The sequence below is a fragment of the Liolophura sinensis genome, chromosome 8 (assembly GCF_032854445.1).
Source record: "Liolophura sinensis isolate JHLJ2023 chromosome 8, CUHK_Ljap_v2, whole genome shotgun sequence".
Taxonomy (NCBI): Eukaryota; Metazoa; Mollusca; class Polyplacophora; order Chitonida; family Chitonidae; genus Liolophura; species Liolophura sinensis.
In genome coordinates, this window is record NC_088302.1 from 51,240,785 (window position 1) to 51,264,405 (window position 23,621).

The 23,621-nt window shown below is 37.3% G+C and overlaps 2 protein-coding genes across 2 annotated transcripts in view; one reads left to right on the forward strand and one right to left on the reverse strand.

Annotated features, from left to right (window-relative positions):
• Positions 1–2,765: 2,765 nt before the first annotated feature.
• LOC135473795 (mediator of RNA polymerase II transcription subunit 7-like) lies at positions 2,766–9,819 on the reverse strand. The gene is given in 4 exon segments (XM_064753690.1): positions 2,766–3,280; positions 3,282–3,563; positions 5,816–5,947; positions 9,762–9,819. Coding segments are annotated over 3 exon segments (663 nt in total). The 5' UTR covers positions 5,933–5,947; positions 9,762–9,819; the 3' UTR covers positions 2,766–3,016.
• A 45-nt stretch (positions 9,820–9,864) lies between these two features.
• The window catches only part of LOC135472257 (tyrosine-protein kinase Btk-like), a 49,734-nt gene continuing 35,977 nt past the window's right edge, over positions 9,865–23,621 (forward strand). Inside the window, exons 1-2 of the mRNA XM_064751670.1 lie at positions 9,865–9,931; positions 10,961–11,350. Of these exons, the coding sequence (XP_064607740.1) occupies positions 11,201–11,350 (150 nt within the window). The 5' untranslated portion in view covers positions 9,865–9,931; positions 10,961–11,200. The remainder of the gene's footprint in view (positions 9,932–10,960; positions 11,351–23,621) is intronic.

The window sequence follows — 23,621 nt, forward strand, 5'->3', positions numbered from 1 at the left end:
AGCCTGGGCTAACTTTTTAGCATCATGCCATCCAGGCATCCGTGCGATGGATTCTTTTATCATTTAAACTTTATATTTATTATACTTAAAAAAAAAATTATATAAATAAAAGCATGGGGAATATTTTGCACAAGGAGAAGTCATTAGGTGTGTGTGTACATGTACTCTGTCTTCTTGTTTCAGGACGAGTTCATGCATGTCAACAAAGTGCTGCCGTCACCGACTCGAAGTATGATGCCAAAGACACCAGACATGAAACCCACACCCAGTCACATTTGACTGACTCCAGGCCAACCAGTCCTCCTTGTTCTGGTGTCTTGTAATCATGGTAGCATCTGAGAGGCTTTCAGTTGATAACTTGAAATTCCACTGAATCTTTTTTCCTTCTTCAATTGTTGGATAGCCTTTCTGAGATGAAGTTGCGCCAGTGTGTCGGTTTCTGCTGTGCAGGATACCCAATGGAAGCATTTTTGGTCTTTGGTACGATCCAACTGATAAAGGCGGACGCACTATAACCACAAAGCTTCATAATTTGAGAATACGGTTAAACTACAAAGGAATTATATATGTGGTATGATGAGCTACGGTTTATAACTACACGTGTTAGCACTGGTCGAAGAGGCCCTAAGTGTTACTCTACTTAGGCTGTATTATATAAAATGGAATCATTCCACTGTTATTAAACACGCTTTGTTCAGACGCTATCGTACATATACATCCAGGTGACTGTACGTATGTATTGATTGAACATGAGTATAAATCCGGAATTATACGGAGCCGGACGGAACAATATCCACCCGGCTCACAACTACGTCGTCGATCAATATGGCTAAATCAGACATGGGCGTATAGATGTTGGTTTTATTGCCGGTTGGAGGCCTCGAGTCCGAGGCCAGAAATACCACAGATTTTCTCACTTTGCAAATGCGGATGTAACTGATGGCCTGAGGCATGTATAATGATACCAGGCCGTGGAATTATCACTGGACTCATGCTTTATGTGGGTCCGCCACTTTTTACTATTCAAACCGTTGATATAATCTAGTAAGAGGAGAAACAGCAGGGCGCTCTCCGTGCGGGCATTATACGTATATACCCACGGCTGACAAGTGTTGTGGACTGGCTGCTGTAAGATAACCCCCCTTTTCTTCCTGTACACCTGTCCAGGCAACGCGATCACCCCGGGGCCAATAGGCACCAATATTATCCGATCCAGAATTGGTAGGGATAGTAGACTTCTGTCACCTCTAGGGTTAACACCGGTCTGCAGTAAGATTTCTATTAGGCCTTGGCTCATCTCTGTCACAGTAGTAATTCAACTCACCTATGGCGTAAACAACTGAAAAACCACGGTTTATATACTCGTTACTCTGCATGCAAGGCATTTGGCTTACAAGGTAGTCAATAAATGCCTAATCCTCGTACACACTCATCTCGCTCCAAAAGTCTTACTGGTTAGTCACAAATTTAGCGTAGCTATTAAACAGTTCTGAAATTTAGTCTCTGGTGAGTCCAAGTCAGCTTAATGGCCCTGGCCTGTTGAAGAGAGCTAAAATGCTGGCTCCGCTATGGTTTTCCGTAAGGAAGTATATCAGGTATAGGGTAATAGGTGGTCGCTTGTCTTGAGATGTGTTTGAATCAGAGGAAATATGTGCATCTGTAAAGAGTGTGCAATTAAGTTACCGTACCCATTTCACACAGGTTTATTCTCATCATTTCTCCACTCATGAAATACCGTCATCCAAGGAGTGCAAACCTCACGGACACATGCAGCACTCAACACAACACCATTGCATCAATCAACCAAGGTCAGTTCCATTTCACCCACTCACAAACCACATAAGCGTAGTAATCTAATCTGGATACAAATGCTTCTCCACCAAAATATCACTCTTAATGTTTCAATCACATAAAATTTAGTCCAGCCTCCCACTTTCGTCGGTATGTTTGAGGACTGTTTCACAAAAAGTCTAAAGGCAAAATCAGATAGCAGTTTTCTCGAATCCGTTTCACAGAGGAATTATTTGACCAGCGGTTAAAAGTTTTTGTCTTGAGCTTTGGAAGTTACCGGTACCCCAAAATCTATAACCAGCTCCGGAAGTAGCTAGGAGACAGCAAAGTTGGCTTTAAAAGTATTGTGTGTCCAAATTTTAAAGTTTACTTATGGATTCTGAGAAAACAGGAAGAAATCACCGTCTTACAGCGCACAAGAGTTTTTAAAGCTCACAAACCATCAAAACGCGTCTGTTGTTGATGTTTCGCTTCGACCGTTTGTAGTGTGAGAGTTATCCCCCTTGGTCTGCAAACTTTGATAAAACGAAAATAAAGGAGAAATTATTCCTTTTGTGTCATTTATGCACCCTAATTTCATTTAAATCATTTATATTTTGAAGCTAATTTAACAATCAAGAATGGATTCTACCACTAAAATTGGTGCAGAGAGGCCGGCTATGGTAATTGTTTCTTTCTTTCTTTGTATCAATTTTTTTAACTCAACCTGCTCACGATACCAGTAGTGGGCTAAATGACCCTTACCTGACTAACAGACTTTACAGGGCTAGAAAAGTTTTGTAACATAGGCCCCATATCTAAATAACCATTTCCTGGTCACTCCACCATTCACCATTTTCCTTCCACCATTATATTAGCAGCTGTTGTACAAGTGAAATATTTTTGAATACGCCAACATCAATCAAGTAAATAAATCAATACATAATAACGACAAAAAAAAAATTATTCTAGTAACAAGTAAACTTGATGAGATCTGATGTCATTTGTTTATTGGATGTAGACAACGTAAAGCAACTAAGCGAAAACTCAAAATCTGTTTGTGTGCCATAACATTAGTCTATGAAGAATGGCACAGGTTTCACCTTGGCCCATACGTACATACCACTTAAATGTAGAATTTATATTTACATGAATCCTGTTCATGGAGAGATATGTCTGACTGATAAATATCACAAGATTTTATGGTACAAATGAGAATATGATGATGACAATGTTATGAGAGATGCTAGCAGTTCATGGTGTCGATGATGTCACACATCATTCTGTCTAATCCGTCACATGGTTCTTGGGGCGGGGTCTCATGATGGGTCTGTTCAGTGGCCTGCAGTATCTCAGACTTCACAAGCACTTTAGAGTTCATCCCTCCATCATCTGGTAGACCTGTAATGGCTCCCTGTAGAAGCTCTTTCACCTTGTCCAGATGTTTCTGAAACCGGTCTGCCGTCTCAAGACGCTGTCGTTTCTGCAGTTCCATCATCACTCGAAGTGTTTTCTCGTGCCTGATGTGGTCGAAATTCATTTATGAGATGATGCATGTGGATGAACAGTAAATTTAGATCGTCAATTTTCTCTGCTCTTTTTGGCGAATCAGGACATTTAATCAGAATGTCCAGCAAGTCCAGGAAATTCACCAACAGTGAATGGTTCATTTTTTTGAGTTCTCGTTTTGGGTCATAGTTCTGTGGATAGAGGCGCCTTAGTCCTTGCATCTCCAACGGCCGAATAATATGATCTTCTGCATTGAAAGTCTGTCCAAATATCATGTAAGTGTCCTGAATTGAAATGGAAGTAGAAAATGTCATCACGCAAAGATAAAAACCACATGTACATGTATTTCATAAGTATTCCTGAGCTGAACAAGGACTTGATCAATGCCAACTGTAATACTGTTTTCTCACCACTATGGCTATGGGACAAAGAGGAAGCTTTTCTTACCAGTTGTTAGCTGTACTTTCCTGTACTGGAGGTGATGGAGGATAGTTGTTATATTATGAATGTGACGTGCAGAAGATTTGCCTGTATTGGAGGTGATGCAGGACTGCTGTTATATCACGAATATGTAGTGCAGAAGACTTACCTGTATTGGAGGTAATGAAGGAATATTGCTACATCATGAATGTGAGGTGCAGATGACTTACGTATATTGGAGGTGATAGAGGACTCCTGTTATATCATGAAAGTCAAGTGCAGATGACTTACCTGTATTGAAGGTGATCGAGGATTGCTAATATATCACAAAATATGAGACAAAGAAGTCTTACCTGTATGGGAGATGATGGAGGATTATTGCTATATCGCGAATGTGAGGTGCAGAAGACTTACCTGTATTGGAGGTGATGGAGGATTGCTGTTATATCATGAATGTGAGGTGCAGAAGAGTTACCTGTATTAGAAGTGATGGAGGATTGTTAATATATCACAAAGTATGAGACACAGCAGACCTACCAGTATGGGAGATGATGGAGGATTAATGCTATATAACGAATGTGAAGTGCAGAAGACCTACCTGTATTAGAGGTGAAGGAAAATTGCTGTTATATCATGAATGTGAGGTGCAGAAGACTTACCTGTATTGGTGGTGATGGAGGATTGCTGTTATATCATGAACGTGAGGTGCAGAAGACTTACCTGTATTAGAGGTGAAGGAGGATTGTTAATATATCACAAAGTATGAGACACAGCAGACCTACCAGTATGGGAGATGATGGAGGATTAATGCTATATAACGAATGTGAAGTGCAGAAGACCTACCTGTATTAGAGGTGAAGGAAAATTGCTGTTATATCATGAATGTGAGGTGCAGAAGACTTACCTGTATTGGTGGTGATGGAGGATTGCTGTCATATCATGAACGTGAGGTGCAGAAGACTTACCTGTATTAGAGGTGAAGGAGGATTGTTAATATATCACAAAATATGAGACACAGCAGACCTACCAGTATGGGAGATGATGGAGGATTAATGCTATATAACGAATGTGAAGTGCAGAAGACTTACCTGTATTAGAGGTGAAGGAGGATTGTTAATATATCACAAAATATGAGACACAGCAGACTTACCAGTATATGAGCTGATGAAGGATTACTGCTATATAACGAATGTGAAGTGCAGAAGACTTACCTCTACTGAAGGTGATGGAGGATTGCTGTTATATCACGAATGTGAAGTGCAGAAGACTTACCTGTATTAGAGGTGAAGGAAAATTGCTGTTATATCATGAATGTGAGGTGCAGAAGACTTACCTGTATTGGAGGTGATGAAGGATTGCTGTTATATCATGAATGTGAGGTGAAGAAGACTTACCTGTATTGGTGGTGATGGAGGATTGCTGTTATATCATGAATGTGAGGTGAAGAAGACTTACCTGTATTGGAGGTGATGAAGGATTGCTGTTATATCATGAATGTGAGGTGAAGAAGACTTACCTGTATTGGAGGTGATGAAGGATTGCTGTTATATCATGAATGTGAGGTGAAGAAGACTTACTGGTATTGGTGGTGATGGAGGTTTGTTTATATATCACGAATGTGAGAGACAGAAGACTAATCTGTATTGCTGGTGATGAAGGATTGTTGTTACGTCAAAAATATGAACCCTAGAAGACTTACCTGTATTGGTGGTGATGGAGGATTGCTGTTATATCATGAATGTGAGGTGCAGAAGCCTTACCTGTATTGGTGGCGATGAAGGATTGCTGTTATATCATGAATGTGAGGTGCAGAAGCCTTACCTGTATTGGTGGTGATGGAGGATTGCTGTTATATTGCTGCAGAAGACTTACCTGTATTGGACGTGATGGAGGATTGTTGTCATATCACGAAAGCAAGGTGCAGAAGACTTACCTGTATTGGTGGTGATGGAGGATTGCTGTTATATCATGAATGTGAGGTGCAGAAGCCTTACCTGTATTTGAAGTGATGGAGGATTGCTGTTATATCACGAATGTCAAGTGCAGAAGACTTACCTGTATTGGAGGTGGCGGAGGATTGTTGTCATATCACGAAAGCAAAGTGCAGAAGACTTACCTGTATTGGAGGTGGTGGAGGAGGAGCTTTGCCTTTCTTGATGTTGTCATCTGAATACATATTCACATACTGCATTGGTGGAAGGGGGTATGCACTCACCCCTTGATTCTCACCCATCTTTTTTCCTTAACTCTAAACAGAAGACATAAATCAGTCATGTATTGTCAACATGTAAGAGGAATTTTGTTGAACAGTGCGAACTGGGCATGTCAGCATTACGTAGTAAATGTTCTAAGCTGCCTCATCTTCTACTATCGTCATGCAACAATTGTCGCCTGTTTTGTCAGTTATTGTTAGCTCACGTCCTATTTCCTATTGTCAGGAAAAATAATTTTCTACACCCTCAGGCATTCATAGAAATCCAAGACTTACAACTGGAAATTCAAAATTGAATTGACTTTTTTTTTCTTGTCAGACTGAGTTTACTTGTATTTTAAATGCCCACTTTAACCTGGTACAGAGTTTAATTCCACTTTAGCGACCGGTAATTTGGCAAACGTGAAGGTATATATGAAATATATATAGAAAGAGGAAGTTTAATTTCATTTGTACACAAGAATTTCAGGTCTTTTGTGTTGACTGAGTTACCCGATTTAATAAAACAACAAATTATAACAATTCTGGCATGTCTCATAATAAGGTCTTGAAGTAATGGAACATTATCACGGGCAAAGTAATATACCATGCCAAGCATTACTGAATGGATTGCTTTATCTGCAAATCGAGAGTCTGCAATCTTCAAGAAAGGCAAAATTTAGGCCTGCATGACAAAAGTATATCAAAAATTCTTTATTTTTTTCTGGAATAATGTATTTTTAAGAAAACAAGCCTTAGTTCGTCTTAACAATGTGTAATAAAACAAAGATCTAGACAATACACTGTTACATGGCTGGACTGGTGACAACAAATCTGTTGCTCAAAATACACACAAGGGAGGATTCTTGCCAAGTCATCATAGACTGAGCAAAGATTACTCAAAAATACATATATTTCCCTTTTTTATATACATAACTGATGAACAGACTGATAATGTCTTTCAACCACCACTCAGACAGGCAAGCCTCATCGCGATTTGAAAGAAATATAACCTGTGAGGAGATTTGCATTTTTTTTTCTACGCTGACAAACTCTTTACCATTTGGTGTTAGTAAACGTACTGTAAACTAAATGAACCAAACGAAAAGTGCCACATACCAGAAGAATTCATAATTATGCCCAGAATGTCGTGCCACCAAATTACCTAAACTGTTAAATTTCATCAATCGAACTTTGGAGGCAATGGCAGCATCATGTGTGGAGGGCTTTAATAGCTTCATAAAGGGTGAAGGGAAGTAATTCAGCTGAAATCATGTTTGTTCTGTGACTCCCACTTCAGCATGTGTCTTTGTTTACCCCGAGACAATAGGATTACGATTGTCAGCACAGTTTTTATTTACCATTTATTTACTTCATTTTACATCAATAAAAACTTGATATCACTCAAATCTGGCCAAAGTGATGCCTCAAGACATACTTATGACAAAAATTTGGCCCTTTTTCCTGTGAATATTTTGACACTGGTAAAAAAAAAAAAAAGGGGATTGCGTTAATTCTGCTTTTGCGGTAAATCAATCCGCATAAGTTCGAGGGAGCAGTGTATGTAACAAAGACTGGGCTTATCCTGATCAGACATGTATCATTGCAATAAAATAGATATAAACCATCCATGTTCAGTTGGTTGGTTGTTATCCAACAAACAAATAACTACTAGAAAAGCCTCTTTACAAGTACACTATCCTTGGCTATGTTGTAACCACCCAAGGGAGCCTTTCCTCAGATCACTGACTAGCTTTGACCTAATTTCCATTGCCTGTAAACACTTATGCTTCAGGGAGAGGTCAGCCAAAATCATGTTGTGTTGCATTAAGTTTTAGATTGAAATACAAGTCTTGTCCTTGTATATGAACTTCCCTGTATGGATTGGAAAAATGCACAGGTCTGCCCTTTCAAGTGCCTCTACTATTGTTTTCACATCTCAACAAGGTATCAGTACAAGGATATAGTTCCTATCCACCAAAGTTTCTTCGGTATCAGAGGGCTGGTGACTTGTCACTGACAGCTGGAAAATCATGTTAATTATATGATCCCCAACAGACCTTTGACCGGAGAACAATTATCCATACACCTCACCATTCTTTTTGGTTAATATGGGATGTCCCAAACAGTACATTTCAAGTGGCTCAAAAGGGGGCCTCAAGCTCAGAAGAGCATACTGTTTGATGCCAACATGAAAAGGGGGCACTCCTGGGGATTTTTTGATGATGTAGGTGTGAAGCAAAACCTATTGACCCGGTTACTACAAAATTTAGGATCTACATGAATCAGTTTCAATTTATCACCATGACTATTTGGCCCACAGAGATATACACCCGTCCATCACTAAACTAATTTAAATCGCAGTGAGTATATCAACAGCATAGATTCAGTAATTGATTCAAACAGCTGCCTGCTCCCTATCTAAAACCAATACAAGTGCAAGCTTTTTACTGTTACACACAGTATTAAGCACTGTGCGCTGTGTTTTTTTTTTTTTTTTTGATACAAAGAATCCGTAAATCATAAATATGTGACAACATCACATAGCATATGCTCAGGGGACACCGCTCTGTGCTTCTACTGAGTTACACAGGTCAATATACAGATTTAATGGGGCACCCAGATTGACCTGATTCTGCCATAAAGTTGCTGAAGACAGATGGTTATGTGATTAACATTATGTGTTAATAGGATGCTTGATCTCAAATCTTCTGTGTTGGTGATCTGTCTTTGAACATTGTGGGGAAAGCAACACAGCTCGAGTCCATTTACTCTAGCCGTGTTGGCATAAATAGGCTAGCTAGACCATCTTGGTCGTGAAAATCAGGGCTGACTGCTTGGCTTGTCACAGGTCCATCCACTGACGACTGAATTCCAACGCTACGCGAATATGATTCGAAAACAATTCAGTCTTTATCCAAAAATTTAAGTATTTATACCAGAAAAACACAGAATTGATTTTTTTTTTTACTCCAGGAATCAGTTTTTAACTGAATTTTACCACAGAACACGTCTAAAATCGATGTGTATGAATCCCTGGCCCTTAGCCACTTTCTCAGGAAGTTACTTACTTCAACAAAGGCTGCATTTGTGTCATTAGATCCAAAATAGAGGTACTGGTGTGTTGTTACATGCAAAACTTTTCTTTCTTCAATGCAGCCAATCTGGCGGCACGTTTCCATGAAGCTAGATACGAGAGCCTCAATTTTGCATCCTCAACTTCCTAACTATGACAGGAGGCCAGTGCACCGAAAAAGAGTAGATTTGACAAAGTTTAACCCAAATTTATGGATACAGAATGCGAATTTAATGTGAAATGAACTGTTAGTTACGTGGTAAGTGCACTATTCTACATATGCAGAATATTTGTTTTCAATTTTGACGAGGTTTTTGTCAGAAATGTGCATCATACCACAATGAAGCAGAACATGGATGATGTGCGAATCAGCTTGGGCCTTCGTTGAATTCGAAATCTGAAGTTTGAGGCCTTTCGTGTCGAAAACAAAATGGCCGCTCAATATTAAAGCATTGAGGAAAAGGTCACATTTTACCACCTCGCTAGCGACCAGTAAGGTCTAGTTGTAAGGTCTATTTAGCAAAACTAAGCTGAAATTAAGGGACGAATGTGAAGTTACCTGGAATGGGATTAACGCGGAACTGGCTTATACAAGACTGTACGTGAGATTGATGTAAAATATGACGATTAATTGAGCACTGAATAATCCTTCCAGGACCTTAAGATGAGAAGAGACAGAATCAGATATAATGCAAATTGGCTTGCCTTATTATCGGCGGCTAGTTAGACGATGAACTGTGGAATACATATAGCATATCAATGTCGTCTGATTACGTAGTGCATCTTTGTGCTTACCACTGATGAAGAGACTGAAGCAAAGACTCGTCCACAAGCACTGCTGGATACGAACGGGACTCCACGACAGGAGAGCTCTAATAATAGAAGAGCTCTGCTGACAGAAGGATGGGCCGCGGCGCTTCCTGGTGTTACCAAGGGGAGGACAGACGAGAGTTTACGAAGCTTTGGTGAGGATCTTTTTGGTTAAAAGAGAAAGTAACAAGTGTTAAGACCTAATACGTGCTAATGAAGAGTTCTAGTGTCAGTTTAAGACAAATTTATATCATTTCATAAACTTTTAAAACTTTTTGGGGGACTGTTATTAGGTTTGATACAACAACAACGTACATGGTTTTCGACCGGCTTATAGTTATTGTATACGTTACGGTTACAATTACCTATGTGTTAGAAAGTAATTTTTACGTATTGTTTGCTATGTATGTTGAGAATGAATTAGCTATTGACGAATGTAAAATAAGCCTGGTGATAATTTTTGAATAAATGGTAATTTGGAGGATAAGTGGGAAGGTCCGTCAGCAACCTGCGAATGGTCGTGGGTTTCCCTCGGGCAGCCCGGTTTCCTTCCACCATAATGCTGGCCGCTGTTGTATAAGTGAAATATTCTTGAGTACAGCATAAAACATCAATCAAATAAATAAATAAATTAATTTGGAAGATTTGTCTGTGTGGTGGATTTAGTTTTATCCAAGTAAATCAACCGTTGTTCATGTATGTCACTGTATATATAACTTATATTTAAGTTATTGTGGCATGTGATGAAATGATAAGTTAAAAGAAGAAAAAATAACCCTCAATTTATATATTCAATATGTTAATTTTAAAGAGAATTGTCCTATGACAAATGCGATTGTAAAAGTAGTGAAAGATTTAGAAATAAAATTGCACAGTGGAATGGTGAGAAAAACTTTTTTTTAGTGGGAAAATAAATTTGCACTATGAAAGTAAAAAATATATATAATTGTAGTATATAATTTTTAGAATTGTTGGCATTTTGTCTGTTATCAGAAATGATACATTGTTTAATAGATTAAATTAAATTTAAATACGATAAGAATTGAACCCTAATGAAAGAACTGAATGATTAAATTAGAAATGGTCATGAAAGTCCAGATTCAGCTATACACATCTGAATACTTGATATGTCTTGGTTTTTCTTTATGTAATGCTGGTGTTACATTTTCCTCCTCTTTTTTCAGATCGGCCTTTGAGAGTTTGGAAATACAGTAATAATGTTGAAAAGCAAGATTTTGTTGCTGAAACAGATAACTTAGCCCATGGCTGCGGTAGGGTGTTAACCGTGGGAAGCAATATGTTGAATGGATACAGGTCTGTTTCCTAGGATGTATAGGCATACTGTACATGTATTTAAATTGTCCAGTCCTGGAATTTAAATAATCGGCCATTGTCATGATTTGGATGAGGATTACTCTTTCGTCATGGCAGCTGGTGGTGAAAATTGTATCAAACTGACATTTATGCAGAAAAAGTCCCAAAACAAACGAACAATAACTGCTCAGAACTTAAAATACAGATGGTTTGGACTGTACCCGGATGCTTTGCGTTATTTCGATGGCACACCTTCGAAGGTAAGCTGACTGTATCCATAACATGTTTTGAATGGACAGTATAGTTTATTTGTGATTAACTAATAATGTGTTTATTATGTATTTGCCAGACTGTTGTGTTTAAACTATGTAGATCTACAAAGAGGCCACACGTTTGGACACACTGAACAGAGGCTATGCTGGCTCAGCTACATTTTATAGGTCAATGACTGTTAAATGCCAGGTTGATCTGTAAACCTCACTCATCTAACCATATAAATATTCTGATAGTTCTTATGTGTGAAACATCAGTAAACACAAAATAATTTTAAAACACACACATTCCATAATTCTTCTAAAATTTGGGACAGATATTAGTAGTGTTAACAGTAGAATATTACATTTCTTTACCAGCCTTTTGGAAAAGTAAAGATATGAGTATGATATTCATTAGATGGGCTAACCATGTTAGAAAAAAGAAATTCAGTATTCCAGCTAGAATTACATATATATTGGGTAAAATGAGCAGACCAGGTGTCCCACAATTTAAGAAGAAATAGGGTAGGCTAATCCTCCATCAAAGGCATGTTAATGTCAAGCATCTTTGCATGGTATCTTTACATGTATTTGTGAATGTTGGGCCTTAAGCTGACTGAGCAGAATAATGGCTCCTGGCGGATGTAACATCACTAGCTCATCCTTAATCTGTGAAACTGCATTTTAAATCCAGCTCCTGCTGACAGGGTCACAGCTTAAAATCAGCTGGTGTTTTGTGAAAATTTTATTTGATAAATCTTTCTACCTGTGCTCTTGTGATGTTGGCATAACATATGATTTGATATTTTTGTTAGAGAAGTGGATACATCATTATGTAAAGCATGTTTATTATGAAATCTCTTTTAATTGGTTCATTAATTACATTTGATATTTACAATATGGAGATATCACAATCTTTATTAAATTCAGTGTGGAAGAAATAAAAACATATGTTCCTAGATGTCTGCATGAATGACCCAATATGAACCATATAGGAACATCTACAATGATCGCTGCCTTAATGTTCAGGGAACATACATGTCTGACAAATATTGATTTTCATGATGTCGAAGTTCTGTTCGTGTTATGCTTTATCCTTTGTCAAATGATTAGATAACATTGATCCATCATGTATGTATGTGAAAGTTGTGTATCAGTGAAGTTTGTACTAGTGGTATGTCATGTTGTGATGTGGCAGTGGTTGTTCACATGACCTTCATAACTGTTGTATGCACATACACGTAGATACATATTTCATTTCAGTCATTCATTCCAGTTAATTGTAAAACACAGTGTAGTTGTAATCTTATTTTGTCATATTTGTTAATGTGTCATCTAGTGTGTCCAGGGTTTGGATTTTGGTCACACAAATTAATTTGTATTACACCATAAAGACATATAAGAATTATGCTGTGTTATTATTAGCTAAACTGACAATTACTCCACGTCATGCTGCTAGACCATCTGAGCCAAATGCTCTCAGGCTGAATACACTAGAACATGATGACGGTCTGGTTAAGTGCCATATTATATGTACACTGTGTAAAAATATGTTGTTGACAAGTCTTATGTGTACCAGCGAAAACGTATTTAAGCCCATGTTCATTGACACTATCACCACTTTTTGCCAACATACATGTATACATTGTTTTAGTGTGAATAATTGACAAATGGCCTAAAATTTTCTAAAAAAAGTTTAAGAGGCAAATAAATTTTAAGAGGCAAAGAAATGTCGTAAAGTATTACATTTGGTGCTGAAACTTACATTTTGCAGTAAGATATCAACCAGTAATTTTTCCAGTCAGATATCAACCAACATAAACCTACCAAGCAAACCTGAAAACACCTTCTTAAGATCAACAGAACTCTTCTAATAAGGCAGAATTGTAGTCCAGCTTTGTAGTCATGGACAGAATTTTAGGCCATTTACCATAATTTTCATTAGTCATGTTTGATGTCACTACTGACTGCAAATTTGCTTTTTCCTTTTTAATGCATATAACTGACCTTTACAAAGTTGATACTTATGAAAATGTTGCATTATAGTAATTAAACACACATGTAGTTTTACCTTGTCGAGAGGAAAGTCCATTCTATAAAGGCCCTTTATAAGGGTACATGAACATAAAATCCCTTTGAAACGGTTGTGTAGTTTGCTTACTATGGCATATTGTAGGAATGTTCTTTGATCACATTGTATTATGTTGAATAATGTGGAAAATTGACAATTCCCAATTTGTCATGATCAGAAAATACTTCTTCTTTGCTCAAAATGATGATTGACATGGTTATGATATGAACAACATCGTTGAAGTGCAGTCTTGGCAAGATCTAATCTTGTGAAAATGAGAAAATCGACATGGTAACTGATTGTTGGATTTTTTCTATTGGCTTGTCCTTGTTATCACCTGAAGAGATAATGCACAGTTTGGCATACTGAGAGAAGACCGTGTAACAGAGGGCATGGTAGAAAACGAGAAACTGTATTCATGTAAAGAGACACATTGTTAATATCTTGTGAAGTATTTTCAGTGAAGTTGTCTATTCTGTGATTACATGAACATGTACAGTTAGAACAATCCTACATATACATTTAGTTGTCTTGTTAATGGAGACAGTTTTAGACTCACATTATCCAAAAAATTTGAGTCATGCGTTTTTTTATTGAAACTTTCTTTATAGTGGCTTTAAAGGACATACAGATATTTTGAGCAAAAATATTAACTTGAAAAAGTAGGTTTTCTTTCATTCAGTTCTACAAAATGTTCACATTTTTGATGACATTAATCTTGTAGTTGAAAGCAATTACATGTAGATATAACTTTATTAAGTCAAAATTCTTGACAACAGTTAATAAGTAGCTTTAAATTTACTGTGCAGTTTTGCTGAAGCCAACTGGAGCAGCATTTGTACACATGTCCATGTATACAACATACATACATACATACATGGGAAAGCTTTACTGATCAAACATGCGTGTAGAGCACCCCTTTTCGATCATTATGAATGAATGATTATGGCTTAACGCCACATCGGCTATATTTCAGGCATATCGTGGCGATCGATCATTATGATGAACAGATGACTGAAATATGAACACCTTTTTAACAGTTGCACAATTTTAAGTCTATGTATTAACATATTCCTGTTGAAGACATCTCTTTCAGCTACAAACTTAAAGGGTATTAGTTCAAACCCGGCTCGATCTGGCTGGCTTCCCCTGCAGCTGTAAGTGGGAAGGTATGCCAGCAGTCTGCGGATGATCATTTATTTCCCTTGGACCCAGTTTCACAAAGATGTCGTACATATACGATAATCGCACATATAGGACAGTTGTGTAGTAATATTGACATACAAAATATCGTATAACAAATGTACGTTAAAAAAATGTTTCATGCTGCTTTGTGAAACTGGGCCCGGGTCTCTGCCTGTTTTTCTTTCACCATAATGCGGGTCGCCGTCATACTTTTAAGTGAAATATTTTTGAGTATGTTGTAAAACACCAAACAAATACACAAATGAAGGAATAATATTAAACTTACATCCACATCATTTGGATATGGTATTTTGGTGTAGGCTGAAAATGGATGACTGTGCTGTTTGTAAGTAATTATGCTCCTGACTTTTCCAAGAGGTTCATACATTGAATTATCACTTAAATAACGATCTTACTCTACTGGAATTACTCCTGTTTAGCACACAACCAGCTTTATGCTTGTTCATGTTAGTTCACCTTAAGAAGATGTTTTCTTTGTGATAAAAAAAGTCATTATTTAAATTGAATACATGTCCTGAGGCACATCATTCCTGAGCTTAAAATATCTTTGTCTAGCTGTGGTCTTTGCCTTTTTTCCGGATACCCTGACACAACATTTACTCACTCGTGCTGACATGTAAGACGTTGTGCACATCAATCACCTTAAACTTTTCTGCAAGTTACATCTATATGTATTTCTGCTCTGTGAAAGACTAAAGACTTTCACACCTAAAAATTGTCAGAGGAATTAAAATAGTTAAGCCAAACGCAAGCGTTTAACATATGTAATTGTCATGATGAGACGTTTGCACGTGTCAGCAGCAGGTATTTATGCTAGGTCATGCCAGCATTTCAACAGGCCTGGCGCACACTTTTAACCAGAATATTAAATTTAAATTTTTAACTTTATAATTAAAATTGGGACATGATTTTATATTCATTATGGTTTCCATAAATTCAACCACCTAAGCCCAAAATATTAAGAAAGACTAATGGTGTGTTTCCAGTGACGTGATTGTGTCTGTGTTAGTTCATGCGATGGCTTGATGCAGCAATCAGAGTGTTTCCACGGCCCCTGTGTTTACCTGCATGATCTACTGCTCTGCTTATCCACCCAGCAATAAGTCCTTGTCCGATTCGTTAAAAATGGCACAGTTGTTCCATTCACTCGACATTAAGGTTTGCATGAAATCTGTGGAAACACTCCAGCATATTTGTGTACGTCCCATTCTTGGAAAAAGTAACGGATGAGTAATCGCAATCACAATTGCATGTCCATGGAAACACAACTTTATATGTGATTTAATATTATTTATCAATGTCTGTCATGTATTATGTAGTCAAAGTCCTGTTTCTTCATCGTGTTCCCATGTGTACAAGAAGGCAAATCTGTATCAGATTAGCTCTGTGAAGTGTAAGATACATACATGTACAACAAAATGTTTTCTCTGGGTCGCCACATATTCTGTGAATCTTATTCAGTACTCTCTTCTTTTCCAGACCAGCTAGTACATGAAAAGGCGAGTTTTAATCAGGTCTGTGCTATGAAGTACATGTACATGTATTTTTGCATAGTGAAGTGAATTTTTGTGGGCTGCTCATCTTCAGTACTTTGTAGAAAAATCTGAAACCTGACCAAAGGGTTAGCCTTGTCTTTATCAGTATATAAAATGCATGTGTTTTAATCAGGTCTGCTGTGAAGTTCATGTACATGCATCAGGTTCGAGGGTTGACAGATACCTGGTCAGGTGTGACGGTACCTGTGAGTTCAGACCAGATTCTTCCGCATTTATATGATATATATGCATTTGATAGCAAATGTTATTGAAATGTGTTATCGTGTTTTATGAGTACATAACCATTAGATTCTACAGTTAGGACGTATGATAATTCAAATAATGGCCATTCTGCCAATCAGAATAACCAGGCTTTACAACTAAGCTCCTTAGAAGAGATTGTACATGTACATGTACCTAATTGTCCTAGCCACTGTTATGAGAGTCATGTAGCCTCTACACGTGTGTATAGGCAGGTGAACGTCTAATTCCAAGTCAGATTCCTATCAGCACTTGAATTAACATTAAGCTGTGTTTAATGTTGTCATTTCACAGTTAAAAGCACATACATGTAGGGTAACATAATCACTGTATATGCGGGCCTCCATAGCCGTGGGGTGGGGTGGGGGTGGGGGGAGTGAGTAAGCACACCAGCAGGGTGCAATGACCCAGGAGCCTCCGACCAATGCCATCACTGTGAGTTCAAGTCCAGCTCTCATGCTGGCCTCTTCTCTGGCCGTATGTGAGAAGGTCTGTCAACAACCTGCTTATGATTGTGGGTTTCATCTGGGCTCTGCTTGGTTTCCTCCCACCATAATGCTGGCCAGTGTTGTAGACGAGAAATGTTCTTGAATCACTCATTAAACAAATAAATCAGTGTATATACGTGAATGTAGTTTACACTAAATAAGCAGTGAAAGGCCTGACCAAGTATTCTAGGTATGACAGTGTGCTCATCATGAGTACTTTATAGCCAAGGATGTAGTTTTGGTGAAGACTTATTTGTCTTATTCACTGAAGTGGAACAGGTTGAATTTCACCTATGAAGTTCCATATAGGGCATCGGTATAATACTGAAACCTGACATCCTTCTGTTTATAAGATAGTGTATATGTAAAATCAGGCATGTGTAATCCTTCTTTAGCAAGTCAACAACTGATGAAGTAACCTCTGAAAATGTAGTTGAGTATTGTGAAATCTAGGACATTGCAATTCTTGTGTACTCCATATAGGTTTTATGAGCCCGATAATTGTGATGCAAAAAAAAAAGAACAATTAGTTCATAGCTGAAGAGTTCCCCAATGAACAACACCCTGTAGTAAAGAACCTTGCATTATCAAATTGTGACATCAAATATGCACTGAAGAATTGTCAAAACTGCTGCAGTTGTGTTAAGTCTGGTGATACAAATTTTGCTTGTGATTTTTGAAACAACAGTTTCAATCTTTTCATTTTGTCCTGAAAAAGCATTGTAACTTTTTCGATATTCCTTTGAAATACTCTTGCATATATCGGAAGACTTTTTGCCAGTAATAACTACAGTGTATTAAATGGATGCATGCATGTAAACATATAATGATAATCTATTTGTTTTTTTAATAGGCTGACAGTTGCTCCTTACGTTCACATATTTAATCTACTCAATCGAATTTTTCACTTACCAGTACATGGCTTAAAATCATTTAACGTTCATGTACATTATATTAGAATGGTGGCTAATTATGTGTTTTGGTAACATCTTTCAGGACGTGTCACAAAGATTTATTATTTTTTTAATGAAATGTTGTTGAACTCCAGTTGTCACAAATGTAATTATAGAATCATTAAACACTGTTTTGCCTTTATTTTTGGATGTGTAAATGATCTCAGTTTTTTCTCATTCCATAATTAGACCTTTGTTTTTTACAGCCACCTGTCAGTGAATCATTAAGCTAGCTGGGTTAAGACTTGTTTTCATATGTGGTTTTAATTGGGCGATACCACGTCACTTCAATTTCCTGCCCAGAGTACTCAGATTTTATTCCTGAAACTGAGACTCTGTCATTTAGAAGAAAAGGATATACTGGTATACATACATGTATATGTGGTTGCTCTAAGAGAAATGTTCTAGAAATTCCTCAGGTTATTCAAAGTAAGTATAATTACTTTCATTTATGGTCAGTTATGCTGTATGTTTATTGGTCAGTGTTCAAAAACTTGTCTATCTTCACCATGTCTTAAAATGGTATTTATTCATGTCACTCAGTTTGATCATTGTATTTTGTTCTTTAGTAAGATACCTGAGTTTTAGATTTACTTAAAAAGTAGGAATATAGACCTTGACTTAGTGTTATTAATTAAGGTTGTATGACAGTTTAAATACATTGTAATATGGTTTATACATCAGTGTAGCTTGTATGTGTGTGTTATAGCTTGGAAGTACATGTACATGTAAAAAGGGACTGTCTAACACTATTGATGGGCCTATATGTAATTCTATATACTATCGGAATTATAGGTAATATACTATCAGGGTCACCTCTATATACATACGTATATGTACCAGGAAGCTGACTCTGTGTGTTGGTGATTTTGTATGTACATTTGTGACCATGTTATATTGAAGCGCATGTTGCAGTGAAGCATGTTATCTTGAAGGAGAGTGGTTAGCGGCACAGTGATCCTTGTGGAGCCTCTCCATTGTGGGTGCTGTGAGTTCAGCTTATGATTGCTACCTACACGTGCATGGGAAGGTTTTCCAGCAACCTGCAGATGGTGGTGGATTTCCCCCTGGATATGTCTGCTTTCCTCCCACCATAAAGCTGGCCGTCATCGTAAGCTGAAATATTCTTGAGTACGGCATAAAACACCATTCAAATAATTAAATAAAGAAATCAAATAATGAGTGAAAGGCATATATGTACAGTGTTTGATTGGATAACACAGTGGGATATGTACAGCAAAAGCCATCTCATTTGTCGAATGAATCTCTTTTGTATACAGTATTCGTGAGAACTTAAGCATTCACACCTTCTCTCATCTTTCGTACTATGCTATCATAGCTATTAGTGTCATTTATGTTGGGCTTTTAAGTTAGAATTTGAAGTCTAAATTAATGGAAAATGTTTTCATTTTTAGACTATATATAGTACAGATGTATGTATTTGCTTGTGTAGGTGTACAGAATGATGGTTATCAGTAAATAAGGGAATTTCCTTGTACACACAGACGCATTCCCTTTTTGCCCTTTTCCTCATGACATAGACTGAGGAATAATTAAGTCCCATAATTCAGTCAATATATTTTCTATTAACAGATGGTAATCTGTATGCCCTTTAGGGATAGTGTATAACCCTAAACCATATTAACTCAGAAACATTTAAAAGTCCTTCCGAACAACTGTTTCTTGGTTCACTCATTTCAAAACCAATCTACATATATCTCTTAATTGTTTACCGATGTTGATTACATTCCCGCCACCTGAAGTACCGTAAATGACCATAAATTTTGTGCATGACTAACCTGCCCAATTGTCCTGATTCTGAGAGTTCTATTGGTTTTAGAAGGACGCTTTGAGGTTTGCTTGTGGGATGATATTCTAACCTGCCCAATTGTCCTGATTCTGAGAGTTCTATTGGTTTTAGAAGGGCGCTTTGAGGTTTGCTTGTGGGATGATATTCTAACCTGCCTAATTTTCCTGATTCTGAGGGTTCTATTGGTTTTAGAAGGGCGCTTTGAGGTTTGCTTGTGGGATGATATTCTAACCTGCCTAATTTTCCTGATTCTGAGGGTTCTATTGGTTTTAGAAGGGCGCTTTGAGGTTTGCTTGTGAGATGATATTCTAACCTGCCTAATTTTCCTGATTCTGAGAGTTCTATTGGTTTTAGAAGGGCGTTTTGAGGCTTGCTTGTGGGATGATATTCTAACCTGCCTAATTTTCCTGATTCTGAGAGTTCTATTGGTTTTAGAAGGACGTTTTGAGGTTTGCTTGTGGGATGATATTCTAACCTGCCTAATTTTCCTGATTCTGAGAGTTCTATTGGTTTTAGAAGGGCGCTTTGAGGTTTGCTTGTGGGATGATATTCTAACCTGCCTAATTTTCCTGATTCTGAGGGTTCTATTGGTTTTAGAAGGACGTTTTGAGGTTTGCTTGTGGGATGATATTCTAACCTGCCTAATTTTCCTGATTCTGAGAGTTCTATTGGTTTTAGAAGGGCGCTTTGAGGTTTGCTTGTGGGATGATATTCTAACCTGCCTAATTTTCCTGATTCTGAGGGTTCTATTGGTTTTAGAAGGGCGCTTTGAGGTTTGCTTGTGGGATGATATTCTAACCTGCCTAATTTTCCTGATTCTGAGGGTTCTATTGGTTTTAGAAGGTCGTTTTGAGGTTTGGTTGTGGGATGATATTCTAACCTGCCTAATTGTCCTGATTCTGAGAGTTCTATTGGTTTTAGAAGGGCGTTTTGAGGTTTGCTTGTGGGATGATATTCTAACCTGCCTAATTTTCCTGATTCTGAGGGTTCTATTGGTTTTAGAAGGGTGTTTTGAGGTTTGCTTGTGGGATGATATTCTAACCTGCCTAATTGTCCTGATTCTGAGAGTTCTATTGGTTTTAGAAGGGCTTTTTGAGGTTTGCTTGTGGGATGATATTCTACTTGTGAGTCTATTGTGAGTTTCAGCATCAAAAATAATTTTTTGTCACATTTATTTGCCTCTAAAAATATACTTTTGTAGGGGAAATTTTGGATCATTTAGAGCACTTGTTGTTTGTGAGCGTACATCATGTAACCCACATGCATCAATATATTGTTTATTACTTGTAACATTAATTCGATGTACTATTAATCACATGTGAAAGAAATTGATAAGACATTGATAGCTTGTGACGTAAGTGGCTATGATAGTGTTGGTTTTTGGAATAATTGATACATGCATGTCATTAATCAGCAAATATCTATTAAACCTACAAGAATATGTACCAAGTAAACTGAGGTAAACAACACATACATTACAATTAAGTAGGTGATCTAGTATTTATTTCATAGTTTAATTGTTTTATGCTGCTTTTTCAAAAGTTGCCTATATTCCTAACACTAAAGAATATGATTTATTTATTTAATTATTTGATTGGCGTTTTACAACGTACTCAAGAATATTTCTCTTATGCGATGACGGCCAGCATTATGGTGGAAGGAAACTGAGCAGAGCTTGGGGGAAACCCACATCCATGAAATGAAGTCAAAGCTGGACCTTAGCAGTAAACCTCACCAGTAAAAATGACAGTATCAGATTGTTGGAAATGAGAGCAATCTATAATGGTTGCTCACTGAGGCAAGCTATTGGTTTCATCATAATCCCACTTTGTAGATTTCATGTTTCTAGACCAGCCACACATCTTTATTGCTGTGTGCTGGATGTGTGGTAATTTTAATTGGAATACACTGTGGTAATCTATTGAGAACTTGCAAAACTTTGCTACTTGATTATGTTAATGTTCAGGCTAGAAAGAGAAAGGTGGAATAAATTTGTTGTACTTTTTTTTATTTTTTTTTCAATCTTTTCACTACCATACTTTCATTGGACTTTTCTGGAAATGAGGAAGTTGTCTCATAAATGACATGAGGCTTTTTGTTTGTGGACAGTCAATTGCAGCACACTGTCAAAGATATTTATACCTTGATACAGGTACATGTATTTACAGCTTGGGATTATAGTATGTCACCTTTTGGCGAAACTGCTACACTGACCTGTTAAAATTTAGCCCACACCCTATCTTGTAATAAAGGGCACTATTAAGGTCAATCCTCTCCTGGTTACCATTGGTTATGATCATAGAGCACTGGCTTTATACTAATATGTGAACGAGGAAGTTGTATCAGAAAGACATTTTGAATGATAATTCAAGGTTTGTCAGTATATGTATGTGATTCTCTAACTAGCATTCAGTTGAATTTCCGAATTTCTATGAGAATTCTGTGGCGTTTGTGACAGAGGTGGGATTTGTTCTCTCGGCTGTGTGAATGTATTTACGATAATATGGTGCTTTCACAGGAGCACTGCCAGAAAGTAAATTGAGAAACCTTATATGAATGTTTGATGAAAAAAAAAATTCTGTTCATTATGTATTATATTTACACAGTCTCAGTAATTTCACAGTATAGCATAACTTTGTAGAAAGAAGATGCTTTTTTACAAACATCACACATTGCATTTAGAATCACTGAGTCATGTTCTTTTAGCTGTAATTACATATACACGTGCAGCATGATGAATTTTCCTGAAATTCTCCTATCAACATTGGCGAACTCTTTATATTGGCGTATTTATTTTGATGAGGAAACTGCCAAGTGCATGTACACTTACACTTGTTGTTGCTGTTGTTATATATGGTAATGTTATTCAGTAATGACCTTCAGACATTTAAACAAGGTCATGTCTTCGAAACTTCTGCCTTATCTTAACTTGATGTGCATCGTCTTCCCAAAAAAGAACCGTATAGTGAGAAAATGGTGGTGATCCTGTATTACACTGGATGATGATGCATAATCCTGTATTACAGTGGAGGGTTATCCGACCAGCGTGGCTCAGTGACCCAGAAACCAATGTAGTCACTGTGAGTTAAGGTCCAGCTCATGCTGGCTTTCTGTCCAACCATACTTGGGAAAGTCTGCAACCTGCAGATGGTCATGGTTTTCCTCTGGGCTCTACCCAGTTTCCTCCTACCATAATGCTGGCTGCCGATGTATAAGTAAAATATTCTTGAGTACGGCGTAAAACACCAATGGAATAAATAAATAATCATCCCTTTGTATTTGTACTGGCTTTGTTTGTTATGTGACTCTGTGAGTGGAAGTTTATATATTAATACAATGAAATCAGAGCTTCCTTTTCAAGAATGGTGTCCTGACATTTGAGATGAAAGGAACTGTTAATCATATTGAACATTATCAAATTTCTGAGGCATTACAGTTAACCTTAATCACTTATTCGCAGCTTACTCTTTTCTTCCCATTTATCACATCATTATCAAAATCACAATTGTTCCATAGGAATATCAGGAACAACAGATTAGCTATTCATTGTACATGTATTGAAGTACTTTGACTTGTATGGTGGTATCTGTAATTTTAGTAAATTGTCATTACCACATGATGCTGGCCACCGTCATGTAAGTGAAGTATTCTTAAGTATGGTGTAATACACCAAACAAATAAATGAATATGTAACCTTATATTTCTCCATAAATGAATTTCATGAGGAATTTCATATATGGATTAAAAATTCCAGTGAAACTATGAAATAAGAAGTGGTTTTGTTTTAAGTAGCAAGGACAGTTCCCTTATTTATTTATTTATTGATTTGTGTTTTATGTTGTACTCAAGAATCTTTCACTTATACCATTATGGTGGGAGGAAATCAGGCAGAGCCCGGGGGAAACCCATGACCATCTGCAGGTTGGTGCTACTAGTACACATGAACAATAAAG